Source organism: Cervus canadensis, chromosome 33 (genome assembly GCF_019320065.1).
Source record: "Cervus canadensis isolate Bull #8, Minnesota chromosome 33, ASM1932006v1, whole genome shotgun sequence".
NCBI lineage: Eukaryota > Metazoa > Chordata > Mammalia > Artiodactyla > Cervidae > Cervus > Cervus canadensis.
The window spans coordinates 23,188,477-23,202,686 of NC_057418.1; the positions used below are offsets into that span (position 1 = coordinate 23,188,477).

At 40.4% G+C, this 14,210-nt stretch overlaps 1 protein-coding gene across 5 annotated transcripts in view; it reads left to right on the forward strand.

The window, feature by feature from the left end:
* MTHFD1L (methylenetetrahydrofolate dehydrogenase (NADP+ dependent) 1 like) overlaps positions 1–14,210 on the forward strand; it is a 174,146-nt gene that overhangs the window by 90,486 nt on the left and 69,450 nt on the right. For all 5 annotated transcript variants that reach the window (XM_043456896.1, XM_043456899.1, XM_043456897.1 and 2 more), the window contains 2 exons: positions 10,534–10,673; positions 13,805–13,846. In XM_043456896.1, coding sequence (XP_043312831.1) covers positions 10,534–10,673; positions 13,805–13,846 — 182 coding nt within the window. The remainder of the gene's footprint in view (positions 1–10,533; positions 10,674–13,804; positions 13,847–14,210) is intronic.

Here is a 14,210-nt window from a genome sequence, read left to right on the forward strand (position 1 = left end):
TTCTAAGGAGGCTTTATTTTCACAAAGGAATCAGCTAGGATAAGGTTCACCCACGTATTTTTTTTTGTTTGTATGCATACGTCAGTTGCTCAGTTGTGTCCAACTCTTTGCAATCCCAGGGACTGGAACCTGCCAGGATCCTCTGTCCATGAGATTTGTCAGGCAGTAATACTGGAGTGGTTTGTCATTTCCTTCTCCAAGGGATCTTCCCGACCCAGGAACCAAGCCTGCATTTCCTGTGTCTCCTGCATTGTCAGGAGCCATCAGGGAAGCCCTTGGTTCATCCATACATAGCAGCAATAGTGAAGAAAAGTGACCCAAAACAAATATGTCTATTTATCTGCCATTTAAGAGAAATCCATGGTAGGCAATTTGGACTGGTATGTCATCTACTCAATCATCAGGGAATGCCTAGTAGCCCAGTATGGTTGCACAGGCCCCAGCCATCACATCTGTATCCCAGCCAACCAGAAGAATGAAAGGCATATCACCATATCACTGGTAAGGATCTTCCTAGAAGTCATATAGCACTTCTGTTTACATCTCACTAAACAACCTTGGTGTCACAGCCATTTTCTGGTTCTGTGTGGGCTCCTTTAAATGGAAAGGTGAGGTCAGCATGACATAGTTCAAGAGGTTCTCCTAGACTTGGAATCGAGTTAATGCCGAGTCATCCATGTAACCATCTGTCTCTCCAGCATCTGCCTGGTGGCCAGCTGTGGTTTAGAGAAATGAGACCTTCCACTTCTCTACACAAACATACTTAGAATTATCTTCTGAATCAGCCAAACCAATTGGCCCACTTTCATTCTTAAGTATATCAAAGATCAGTATTTTCCTGTATAATACAAATAATCATATTTTTATTATTGGTACTTTACCCAAGTTGGACCCACTTCTAGACATGAGGCCATGTTAGGAACATACCAAGAATGAGAGAGAGAGAGAGAGGGTGAAAGAGAGAGAGATGGCAAAATGAGTTTTTTGAACTGTGTTTACTTGGACCGCTCAAGAGCATGTTCTCTGTCAACAGTACAGAGAGATCCAAGAACGTAAATTACAGTGAAAATGGTTAAAATACCAGATATGTTTCTCCTTCACATCGAGTATTCTAATAATATATCAATAATATGTTTCTAATCATATATATTTCACACTATCACTTTCACTTTGTACACAAAAGATTATTTTTAAAATAAGCCATAGAAAAAATATGCTCAGCTCTCTCTTTTGGGGCAATTAGCTTCATTTTGAGTGTTTTAGACACAAAAAGGAATGCTGGCTTTTTCAGTGTTCCCTCATTTGTTCTGTTAAATCGAGTCCTTTCAAGATCCGATACCACTGGACAGGCAGGGGGGCTTGGCTAGTGCTAGTGACAAGGCGAGACACATTAAGGAAACATGGAAAGAAGGACCATGGAGAGAGACGGTTCTTGCCTCCACGCACCTAAAAAGACCTTTCCTCCCTACACGCCCCTGGATCGGTGAGAGTCACATTGCAATGATAATGGCTGATTACACTGAGATCCAGGTGGTCATCCTGGATGTTCCAGTGCTGATTAGAGTGGGACTGGGCCTGGATAATCATCACAGTGATCTTGGGAGAAACCAGTAGGGCTAGACAGGACTGTAAAGCCAGCCAATCTGTCTCCCTTGCTAGATAAGAAATGTGCAAAGTAGAGTCTGGGCCAGGGGCCCTTGGATGTTTTGACAGAAGCCAGAGCATAAAGTACATTTTATATACAAAAGGCATGTGCACACATGCACACACGTGTGCAAAAAGGAAACCAGTGTCTTATGAATTGACTACTTCCTCTTATCCTGTGTAGTGTATCCTAACAGTTCTAGTATTTCCTATCCTATTTCTTCCTTTTTAGAAAACCTTCTGTTTGCAACCCAGTAATTTGATTATGTAAAACACTAATGGATTTCTACCCTCAGTTCACAAATTACTGCCCGACCTGCTTTCATTTAGTTAAATACATTGTAGAATCTTCCAGCTTTCAAGTTTGAAATGTTTTCCTTCTGTCATTTCTTTTTCTATAATAAAAATTGTTATACTAGGAATGTTGGTAGATTGAATCTGTTTTCAAGCTCAGGAATCTTGGTTTCTCTTGCTGGGTTTCTGGCACTTGCAGAACAAGCTAATAGAGGTTTTGGGGTGTTCTTTTTTCCTCGGAACCCTCAAGATAAAATATATTTACCTGTTGACATTTATAGTTTTTTTTCCTCCTTGGGTTGATTTTCATAAACTGCTCGATGCAAAATGTTCTGTTTCATCTTTTCATTATTTTAGATTAAAGCATGGTGTTGGCACAGACTTTCAAAATTTGTTTCAAGTTAGTTTCCTAGTGTCCAGTTCTCAGGAGCTGCAAGAGAACTGCTGTGCCCCAAGCAATCATCCAGAAGTCCAGAACTCTGGGACACACAGTTTGCTAAAAGCAGAAGGGTTAAAACCCTGGTCAAAGCAGTGACCTTGTACAGATGCTCCTGATCCCTACAAGAAGATGGCATCTATTTCGATAGATGAATTTATAAATTTAATTCAGTTGGATTTTTATAAGGGAGGTAAAAATATAGCATGTATAATTTAATTTTCATCTAAACTTTTTTTGTTTTCAAAAATCAAATTACACTTTGGTCAGAATCATTTTACAAAACAGGATGATTAACGATAATGATGAGTTCAAATAATTAAGCCAGTGTCTTTGCTTAATTAATTCTCTGGAGGAAGGGAATTCTGGGTCCAGATAACAGAGTACATCTAAGGGGCATTACTGGTATTTTCAGAGTTTTTATTTTTGAAACAGATCATTCATGGGGACCTATGTCCTGTACTTTTCATGTCTTCTCTTTCCCTTTTCCCTGATAAATCTCCTGTAACCTTCTCATGCATTCCATGCAACTACCAGACTTCCCCTCATGTGTAAGTGCTGCCATCACCAAAAGGTAAAAAAGAAAAAAAAGCACAAGTTAATATTAATATTGGACTTCCCAGGTGGCTCATTGGGTAAAAAAAGAATCTGCCTGCAATGCAGGAGATGCGGGTTCAATCCCTGGGTAGGGAAGATCCATCCCCTGGAGGAGGACATGGCAACCCACTCCAGTATTCTTGTCTGGAGAATCCCATGGACAGAGGAGCCTGGCGGACTGCAGTCCATGGGGGTTGCAAAGAGTCGGACACAACTCAGCACACATGCACAGTATTTATCTTGGATTCTCCCCGCCCCCACCTTTTTAGCTTTTTTTCTCCCCCCTCTAAGTCTCCTAATATGTGCCTGGTTGAATCTGTACAGCTGATGAAAATTTGACGCTAAGACATTTTTAAAACCCAAGAGCAAAGACAAATCCAAGACGGCAGAAGTGATTTAATTTCTTGTAAAATTTCAAAGACTTAACATGAGTTGGATCCTTTATATTTAATAAATTCTAAGCAAGTTCCTCCTCTTTTTTCCCCAGCTGTAGTCATAATACAGAGCTTTCTCTGTCATTTACTGATTCATCCTGGTTCACTTAGTCTCCTTTTAATCATTGAAAAAGTTATTAAAATCCTCGAGGGCCAGCCTACTTTGAGCTCCAATTTAGAATTTATGTGCTTCTGTGACTCTGACCTCCACTTTCCCTGTTCAGCTGCAGCTGGATAGACCTGCTTGCACATGGCAGAAAAGGGCAATTTGAAGAGTCTAGTTTCCATTTCCTTTAGCTTTGTTTAGGCTTAGAGCCCACAGTGCTTCAGAATGAAGCCTAGTCCGGCATATAGCTTACTTCTTCCTGTGCAAAGGTTTTGTTTATTTTTCTGATTTGTCGTGAGAAAGTTAAGTGCCGACTGAATGAAAGCCAGTTTGATTTCTCCCTCTGTTTTACAAGTTCTTTTGAGGGTTAAGTTAGCAAAATCTGTGCTGTGCCGATGTATTTCTTATCTCAACCTGTTTTGAGCTAAACTCATTGCAAAGGCTAGGTTTTCTGTGGGACCTCTAACAGTCCATAAATTCAAGTTCATGTCCCAGAGTAATGGGGACTCACTGTGTTGTATATTTGATATATATGTCGGTGGCATGTATCATGGAGAGAAAAATTATTACCATTATAAAGTGGCTGCGAAATCTGAAAATTCTAATCTTCTGAGCACACACGGAATAAAGAGCCCTTAGTGACACAGCAAGGTGGAAATTCAATTTTGCTATGATGGTGATAACATTCGAGCATATCGAGAAGCCAGAAATTCAGGGACAATTTTTGGTGCCTCAATTTTAACTCTTTATCAGAGTGCAAGGAGGGTTTTCCTCAGAGTAAAAGCAGAAAGGAGAATTTCAGGTCTAAAATATTTGCTGCTTTTTTTTCTCCCACCATGGTGTACAGTTTGGAAAAGAAAACCCAAGCTAGAGAGTTGTGGTTACTCATTTCCCCAGCCAGTGCTGGAGGGTAGACGCCTGGCTGAAGGAGGCTGGGAAGACAAGTCTTGGAACCTGACTCATCCAGTGAGAGAGAGGTGGTGACTCCCTGGCCCCCAGATTACCGTTAGGTTCTCAAGAGGCCAGCCTGCAGAGTGAGTATTCTCTGCCTGTGGCCTGTTTCAACTGGTGTTAGGTACCAAGCCCAGATGGAGCTGGTCCTTGCAGCTTGCTCTCTGGGGCATCTTTGTTTTCACCAGTAACACTGCCTGCCGCTCGCTGCCCAGGACTCAGCACTGTAGGCTGAGATCTAAGAGAGGACGTGATTCCCTATCCCTAAATGAATTGCTCTAAGAGAGAAAATAACTTTCTGAGTGAAGAGAGAGAAAGAGGATGTAAGGAAGGAGCGCGAGAGGGGAGGAAGGGAGGAAATACCATAATGGAGGAAACTGCAGGTGACTTGCTTGCTTTTATCACAGGAGGACCATTTTGCAATTAGAAAACAAGTCTGGGGTTCTGGAGAAGAATCTAGAGCTACGTCTTAGATATCAGATTATTACTGAAGTACAAGGTGTTGAGATTTTTTTCATCTTGTTGCACAACATGCTAAGCAGCTGAGTTAGAGAAATGCTGCAGAATCAGTTACACACGGACAAGACAGGATGGGGTGGGGTGTAGCCTGCAGTCAGATGGACCATAGTTTCCGTCCAAGCTCTATCGCCTTACTGTGTGACTTTGGGAAAAAACTGTTTCAATCTTTAGCTTCATAATCTATAAGCAGCGGATAAAGGCGATGAAAAGTGGAAAGAGACGGAGGATGTCTAATGCGTTGGCGGGCACACAGACGTGTTAGTAAATGGTAACATCTGTGCCTCTCTAGAGCCCCAGTCTCTGTTTGGATAGCTTTTCCCCACCATATATATTTGTTCTTAGTAGTAAAATGGATCATGGCCATCACCTGTGTTGTCCTGTATTCTATGCTTTCTTACAAAATTGGTGCATCCGTCATCAGTGAGACACTATTTTTCATCACCAGGAACTGCTGTGTTGTAGTAAACACATCATTGACACAGAGCATCAGACTTTGCTTAGCAGACTTTTTATTCATATTTCCAGCCCTTATGGTATCTAAGGTTATTGTTAGCATAATCTTGTACAAGCTTTTGTTTTATCACAGCGAACACGTTTGTAACATTCTCAGAAAGAGTGTCTAGAAAGTACAAGGCTGCTTTGTTATGCTTGAACTAGAGCAGAATGTCTGCCTCTGGGCATTTGGGGTGAAAAATTCTGGGTGGTTGGTTTTTTGGTTTTTTGTTTTTCAGGGGGGTGAGTGTCTGTCCTCTGCGTTCTATGGTGTTTAGCAGCATCCCTGGCTCCCGCTTAAACTCGATCCCAGTTAGAGTAACCAAAAATGATTTCAGATACTGTGAAATGTTTCCAGTTGAGAACCACTGAACCACACTTAAGATTGTGATTTGACAGAAATGGGTTCAGTGAATGTACTAACCCATGAGATCATCCAGAATTAAACACAGAGGAGAGTTGATTCAAATTTACCTACATGCTCGTAAATGATTAAACATTTTAAAAGCACCAAAGGGAATTCAAACAGGAAAAAAAAGAATGAAAAGAAAGGTCAGAAAGATGCTCCTTTGTCATTAGGTAATGAATGAATCTTTCTCATCTTCGAAATGTGGAATATGTGCAGACAGCCCTGTTTCCTCCCTAAGTGAAGACAAGGGCATGTTGATAAATGTTTAGATGGCTGGCAGGGTGATAGAAGTTCATTAATTATTGAATGAGAAGAAACAAAGGTTGTTTCTAAGTTCTGGGGTGTGTATGTTTAGTCAAGTGTGTTTAGGGCAGAATGGCAGAGAGTACGCAATTCAGAAAGGCGAACTCCGCCCCACGCCTCAGAGGGGCCTCGGATACCATCATAGCGTCTGTGTTGTTATCTCAAGAAAAGAGCTTACCTGGCACATAGGAGCCCCAAGGAGGTCAGTGTGTGTGATCCCTAACGGTCCCTCATAGCCCTGGAATTTTTATGAGACCATAGCTTATACAGGGCTTCCCTGGTGGCTCAGCTGGTAAAGAATCTGCCTGCAATGCAGGAGACCTGGGTTCGATCCCTGGATTGGGAAGATCCCCTGGAGAAAGAAAAGGCTGCCCTCTCCAGTATTCTGGTCTGGAGAATTCCATGGACAGTATAGTCCGTGGGGTCGCAAAGAGTCGGACACAACTGAGCAACTGTCACTTTTCATAGCTTATAGGGCCTACCTATAATGTCATGACCATAGCTTTTTTTTTTTTTTAAGGTAGCAGATCGGTGATTACTATAAAATCTGAGTCCTAATTGTCCCTGCAACTTCAGTGTACACAGCAAGTAGGGATGTGATAAAATAATTTAATATAAGCATCGTCTCTCTGCCTCACTGAATAATTTCATGGATAGCAAGCGTGCCTGCCAGTAGTGGCTTCTTTGTGGCTGTTTTTTCTGTTCAGTTTGTACCATGTGACTCACAGTGTCCTAGCAGATAAGAACAGACGGACAACCGCCTGGTTGTCCAGTATTGGCTTTTGTGCAGAGCTCTCTTTCCTGCACACGTTACTAACAGTGTTTGTCCAAATAGTTAGTCCTTTCCCAAAGCAGACCCACTGACCGTTCCTTTCTGAGCAGATTATGGGTTTCAAAGTTCAAATCAAGCCAGGCTCCAAACTTGCTATCCACTAGCTTCTGTGCTCACACAATCTTCCTGTTTCCCTTCATGCTGTAAATTGAAGAGCTGTAAACTCCTCCCGTCTCTGCCCCCCAAAGAAAAGGGATTGCCAAGACAAACAATTCTTGTGACACGGGCAATTTCTCACAAACCTTTTTAAAACATGCAACTTTCTGAAGTCTACATTGTGTGCTTTTCAGGAATGCTAAATCGTAGTAAATGTATTTGCTTCATGACTCAAGACCAAGTCTGAGCTACAGTCCACATTAAATAATTCCTTTACCTGTATCTATTTTTAAAATTATAGAGAGGACTTTTACAGTAAGGGAATAAATTGCTTATTTCAGATCACTAACGTTTTCTTCAGATCACTAAGAAAATGTTACTTAAAGGTTTTCGATATTGACAAGTCCCAGGAATTTGCCTAGGAAAAGCAACTTGCCCCCACTCACAGCCAGATAACCACCCCCCTTCCCAAAGGACGAAGACACAGATATCCATCACTGCACAGGGAAACATCCAAGTTAGTTCTTGTTGATGACCCCTTATGAAGTGGTCCTTAATTTTAGAATTACCCACCAGCATCATACCTTCCGTTTTCTTACAGCAGTCTGGTATTTGAAAACAAAAGCGCAGTATTTCAAACGTTTTCAGCGGATGAGAATCTGACACATCCTCCTCGTTTGGGTTTTCTTCACATTCTTTGCCTCCATATTTCCTTTGCATTTAGAACCTTAACTATGGCATCCTGTTTCCTTGCCCAACTGAAGTTCCTTTTGTTATAATTCCCCATACCTCCATATGTGTCTATCTACCCATTTCCATTGAATAATAGCATTTACTTTAGATCACCACTGGCTCCTTCTCTGATAGTTTCTTCTTTACTTTGTTAATTCTTCTTCCTTTTTTTGCACTGGGTGTTATGTTACTAGTGATACAAAGATAATTAAGATATGGTTCCTTCCTCCACTCAGGAGATGACACATAAGTCTAATTAGGATACTACATGCAGAAATAGCTGTGGGTCTGTGGGGCAGCAAACCAGAGCAGAGGGCTAGGAGGGACAGAGAGCAGCTTCCTGTTCCTGAGAAGATCAGACGTGGCTACTAGGAGAGCATGGCAATCCACTCCAGTATTCTTGCCTAGAGAATCCCATGGACAGAAGAACCTGGCAGGCTACAGTCCGTAGGGTTGCAAAGAGTCAGACACAACTAAAGCAATTTAGCACGCACACATGTGCCTTGCGGTGTTAATCTCTCCTACAGCCATGGTCCCTGTCCTCATGGAGTTTATAGTCTTTAAGAGGGGAGCTTCATGTGGAAACGTGCATCCAACTGGAAAGACCTTAGAGATCATTTGATCAAACCCTGTTAGGTGAAATGTACATAATATTCTACTTCTGACAATAAAGTAACATTAACCAGTTATTAAAATACCTTAGCACTTAAAAATAAAACCTGTAAAACTTTGGTTACTTGAATCCCTATACCAGGGATACCACTGAGATAGGAATTTTTGCTGTCAACAATCTCTGGTTTTGACCTTTAACTACAATCAGCCCTTTGCATCCGCAGATACGGAAGGCTGACTGCATTCAGTGTACTGCTCCATTTTATATAAAGGGCTTTATAGAAGCATCCTCAGATTATGGTGTTCGCAGATGGAACTGATCCCCTGTGAATGCTGAGGGTCGGCTACAGTGATAATATCACCATAATTGTCCTAAATACTGTATTAAAAGGAATGTCTTTTACTTCTTCAAACTGTCCTGCTATATCTCTTGTTCAAAGGAAATATATTAAAGGGGAAGGGAACGACTTGTAGCTATGTTCATTCCAAATTGAATACTTTCAAAGGAATATTTTTCAATATGTCAAAAGCATATCAACAGTCATAAAAGAATTTTATATCCTCTGGAACCATACTCTTACCCTTGGGAATTTATTCCAAGAATATAATTTGAAACAAGTTAAAGCTCATATGCACAAATACTTTGCAGCGTTCTTTATGTTGGAAACAACTCAAACATCGAATAACAGAGGGAAGAATTTTGCAAATCTTGGTATATCAACTTAACAAAATTATAAGCTGCCACTTATAATCATAAATTTTGAAAGTTTGCAGCACAGTAAGAAAAGTGTGATGACTTTAAAAGAGCAGACTACAAAATTCTACCTATTCTATAAAAATTATATAGTCGCATGAGGCACTAAAAGGAAACCGTAAAGAATTAGGACAGCTGGTTGACTAAAGAAAGGTCAGAAAGAGTCTGAAAAAAAAAGGATCTGAAATTATTGTTGTTTTATTTTTATTAATTTTTTAAAAATATGTATATTCAGTGAATGCTGGGCACAAATATCCTTATTTGTTCACAGGTTAAATAGTTTTATTTTATCTTAGTAAATTTTTTTACTGTCTATTCCTATCTCTGCCATAAATTATGGCTTTGGTTGTCCTGTGAGTATGTAGTACATATTCCATAAATATTTACCTTCTATTACATTGATAGCATTTCTTTCCTAGAGCAGTGTGCTTCTCAAATTTTATGAGCATTCATCTCACCGGGGGATCTTGTCAGAATGCCGGTTCTGGTTCAGTAGTTGTGGGGTAGAACCCATGAGTCTGCGTTTCTAAGCCACCAGGGGCTACTCCTGTGTCTGGTCCAGCTCTCTGCTCTGTGTATGAAGATGCTGCTGCTGACCCAGAATCAGGGGTTATCCTCTTGGAAGGCAGTACTGGATAGTCTCCCTGGTATAGCCATGACTGCCTCAGTAACATTTCTAGCAGTCTGGGGGCAGGGAAAGAATGGTTACAGATGACTGTCTTCTGTGGTTATGAAATAAAGATGCTATCTTATCAAGCCTGATGATCAACCCTAAGCCATTCAACTAATACCAACTTTGTCTACTAATAGAAAGGGCCAAGTGGCATTAATATAAGTGATTCTGTGTGTGTGTCTTATAAAGAGTTAAGAAAAGATTTTCTATGGTAATCATGGTAACAGTATTATTTGACACTGATGGACTATTTGGAACCTGATTAAAAACTTGAAAATCCCATCTGGGTTAAGAAAAGCTTTGCCAAAAAAAAAAAAAAGAAAAGCTTTGCCTTGACATTCTACACTAGAAGAAAAATCTTGGCCAGGGCAGTGACTCCTTAAGGAGCAGTGGTGTGAAGCCGAGTCAAGTCATATTTTTACAATTCTGAACATTGTAAACATAAAGGAACATAAGGAAGCAGAACATTTTCTAAAACCATGAGAACATCTTTTTACCTTTTTGTATGAACAGTATACCACGGTGTATGAGTAGCCTTGAGTGTGGAGAGGGACCTGTCATCCTTTGAATTTGAACCACACCAATGATGGTCAAAACTTAACTGTTGTTTTAGAAGATCATAGCAGGTTTCCCACTTGATTCTCCACAGTGACTGAAGCTGGCTTTGGTGCTGATATTGGCATGGAGAAATTCTTCAACATCAAGTGTAGAGCGTCTGGTCTGGTACCCAGCGTTGTGGTTCTGGTAGCAACCGTGCGGGCTCTGAAGATGCATGGAGGTGGACCAAGCGTAAGTTCCACGCTTCCTTTCTGATAAAACAGAATGAGGCCGAATTGAGTCTTTGAAACACTCAAACCTGCTTCATCACGACAGTTTTCCAAAATGTCTCTTTCTTCACAAATCACCATTGCAGGGCACTTAGAGTTCAGTAAGATCAAGTAATTAGTAACACCCATAAAGTTATTTCTGAGCAGTATTTTGAGTGTAATGTAACCTCTAAGAGCCTAAACTGAAGGTTGTGTCAACATTTTATAACCCCGTGGTAATAGGAGGATAGAGGCTCTGTTTCCTGAATGAAGAACAGAAGGGTAAGAGTGATGGCTTTTGTGGGTGAGGTAGTTCAGTGTTTGTATGGATCGTTTTTTGGTTCACTGATGCTACATCTCATCAGATTTCATCTAGCACTATTTTCCTCCTGTTTCTGTTTATTATGATTTCACTATATAACTCTGTTAGAGCACTGGATTATTTCTGAGAGAGCTTTGCTTAGACATCTCAAATTCTGTTTTAACATTTTAAAAGACTTTATCAAAAGTCTTTATCACATGTAGAACTCACACGCAACTGAAGGGAATTTTGTGTTTTCCACGGCAAAGGTGTAGTTTTGTTGTTTTTTGGTTTTTGTTTTTCATTTTTAGGGATTTCCGAAGGGAGAATGAGAAATCTTGTGCTGATTCATCATTTTTGAAATAAAATGACTTGGTGTTTCTTTATCACTTAAATCTTGATATATGACACAAACTGCCAAATCTGATTTCTTAACTGGCATAGTGTGTATGCAAACATCACACAATGATCAATTACATACTATGAGGAAATAAGTTTGCCATGATGAAACACCATGATGTATAGTGTTTAATTGTCTTAGCAATTCTTTGTCCTAGGAGGGGCAGATGTTATTTTATACCATTTTACAGATGAGGAAACTGGGGTTTGGTGGGTTTAGGGGATGTGGGCAGTATCACCACATCTGAAGCCTGTGGCTGAGATCCAGATCCTCCGCTTTTTGTCCAGCAGACAGAGCTGAATATGAATAAAGGGGAAACTTTTTTGAACCCCTAATCCACTCATCGATACCAGAAATAAATTTGAAATCCCCCCCCACCCCGTTTTACAACCTAAAAATTATCAAATCAAAGGGCTTTAATACTCAAAGGGCTTAGACACTGTCTAGTCTGGTTCAGATAAAATCACGGAGCTACAGGAGGATTCCAGGTCTTGCTTCCTAATCTATTTAGGGGACTAATCAAATGTGAAATCAAGGTCTCTTGACTTTAATTCCGCACGCCAGTCTCATCTTTGTCCTATAAAAATTCACTACATGATTTATAATCCTATTTCAGTTCATCTTAATGTGTGTGCTCTGTTTTACAATGGTTGCATTTTCTGCTCACCTGAATCCTTGGTACCTCGTCCGATTCCACTTAATGGCACGGTTCCATGCTAGTGATGATTGTAACAGGGTTTGAGAATAGACACAGATACAGTTGGAAGATGATAAAGGGGAGGATCAGGAAGCCAAATGAAGTTTAGCTTTCCTCTCCTGGACTCCAGTAGTGCTTCTACATTGTATTTTATGAATATCTGTCTGACAGACAGAATGGTCTGTCTCCCTCCTTAACTCTGAATTCCTTGAAATTAAAGACTGTGTCTTATTAATCTGTGTATTCCTCATGCCTGGCATAGTCTGTATCAAGAAAATGTTTTCAGTAAATGAATAATAAATGAACTTTGATCTTCTTAATCCTATATTCTATATTATCCACCTCAGTATCATTCCCTCTTACTTGAATCAACTCTGTTACTAATGTTTTTGATCCTTTATCATTTCTACTTCCTTTTGATGTCATTACACAGATAACCACAGCTGCCTCTTATGTTTATTCACTTTGTTTTTTTCCCTTAATTTGTACAGTGGAAAAATCCTATGACCCTTGAACTTGCCCATTTTAGCCCCAATCATATCCCGTCTTCCAAAATGCTGACCATTCTTGGTGCAGTAAAAGAACGAACACTTTTGGATCCAGATATTTCTTTCTTTTTGAAACATGGTGTCATAAGGAGGGTTCTCCACAACCAATAAGATGTGTATTTACATAAAAAGAGTTATTGTAAGGAATTATCGTCCAATTATGGAGGCTGACAAGTCCAGAAATCTACAGAGTGGGCAACTGCAGGAGACTCAGGAAAGCCAATATTCCAGTCCCAGTCTGCTGGAGAATTTTCTCTTGCACAGATTCCTTTTATTCTAGCAGACCTTCAACTGATGGGATGTGGCCCACCTACACTGTGAGGCAGTCTGCTTATTCAGTGTCCGTCAGTTTAAATGCCATTCAAAAACACCCTCAGAGAAATACCTGGAATAATCATGTTCCTTCACAACTAAAAAAAAAAATCTGTCATAGAGGTAACTTTTCAAAGGATTTGCAATATTCTCAAGACCTCTTGGCTGAGAGGAGAGTAGATCACCACATCCTTGGTGAGTTAAAATGGCTAGGTTTCTCACTGAAACCAGTTGCAGGGTATGGACCAAAAAAAAGAAGAAAAAACAGTGTGGAACTGTGAAAAGTCACTAAACTGGGGATTCAGAACCCTGTTATAACAATTCATGCCCCTGTCTGCCTCTCATTTGTTGTGTAACCATGGGCAAGACACCTGCCTTCTCTCAACTTCAGTTTTCTTATCTTTAAGCTGCCAACCCCATTGGTTTCTGTGAGAAATTAGGCTCAAAGGGAAAAACTAATGGCAATTATTTTGAAATGGTTTAGAATTTATTTAGAATGATGATGCACTCTGTATAAATCATATTGTGGCTTCCCTGTTTTGCTAGGATAATGGCATTAGACATTAGATGACTTAGAATTGCCTGAGGAGTTTTTTAACTGTTGCTGACCGTAGGTCCCACTCCCAGAAATCCTGGTTTAATTGGTCAGGGTGGAGCTCAGGCTTCAGTGATTTTTTAAAAGCACCCAGAAGACTTTATGTTCCTCCAGGGCCACCAATAATTGGTTTAAGGCACAAAATGTGCTTTTCAAGTGAACCTTCCCAGAAAGGGACCATGATTTGTTTTTCTTTCAGATCTTAATCAGAGTTAACAGTATGACAGGACTATTCTTAATTTTTATCTTTTCTTATCTCAGGTAACTGCTGGGGTCCCTCTTAAAAAGGAATATACAGAAGAGGTAAGAGTGGAGAATTATTCAAATCCAGTTAACCATTGGCTGGCAGCTGAATCTCAGTCAGGAAACAGGTTCTCTGCCAGTGGCCTCTTAGAAAAGTGCTTCTCTAATAATCTAATGGGTGGAGGAAGGATAAAACCCATTCAGTTAACTCTCCAATCTTAAGAAAAGATGGGTGTAGGCTTTCTGTCTGGGCAGTCATCAGAGCAGGCGTCATGGTCTCCAGCACATAAAGATGTATGAAGCTTGTATGCTTAGCTGCTTAGTCATATCCGACTCTTTGCAACCCTATGGTCTGTAACCCACCAGGCTCCTCTGTCCCCGGGGATTCTCCAGGCAAAAACACTGAAGTGGGTTGCCATGCCCT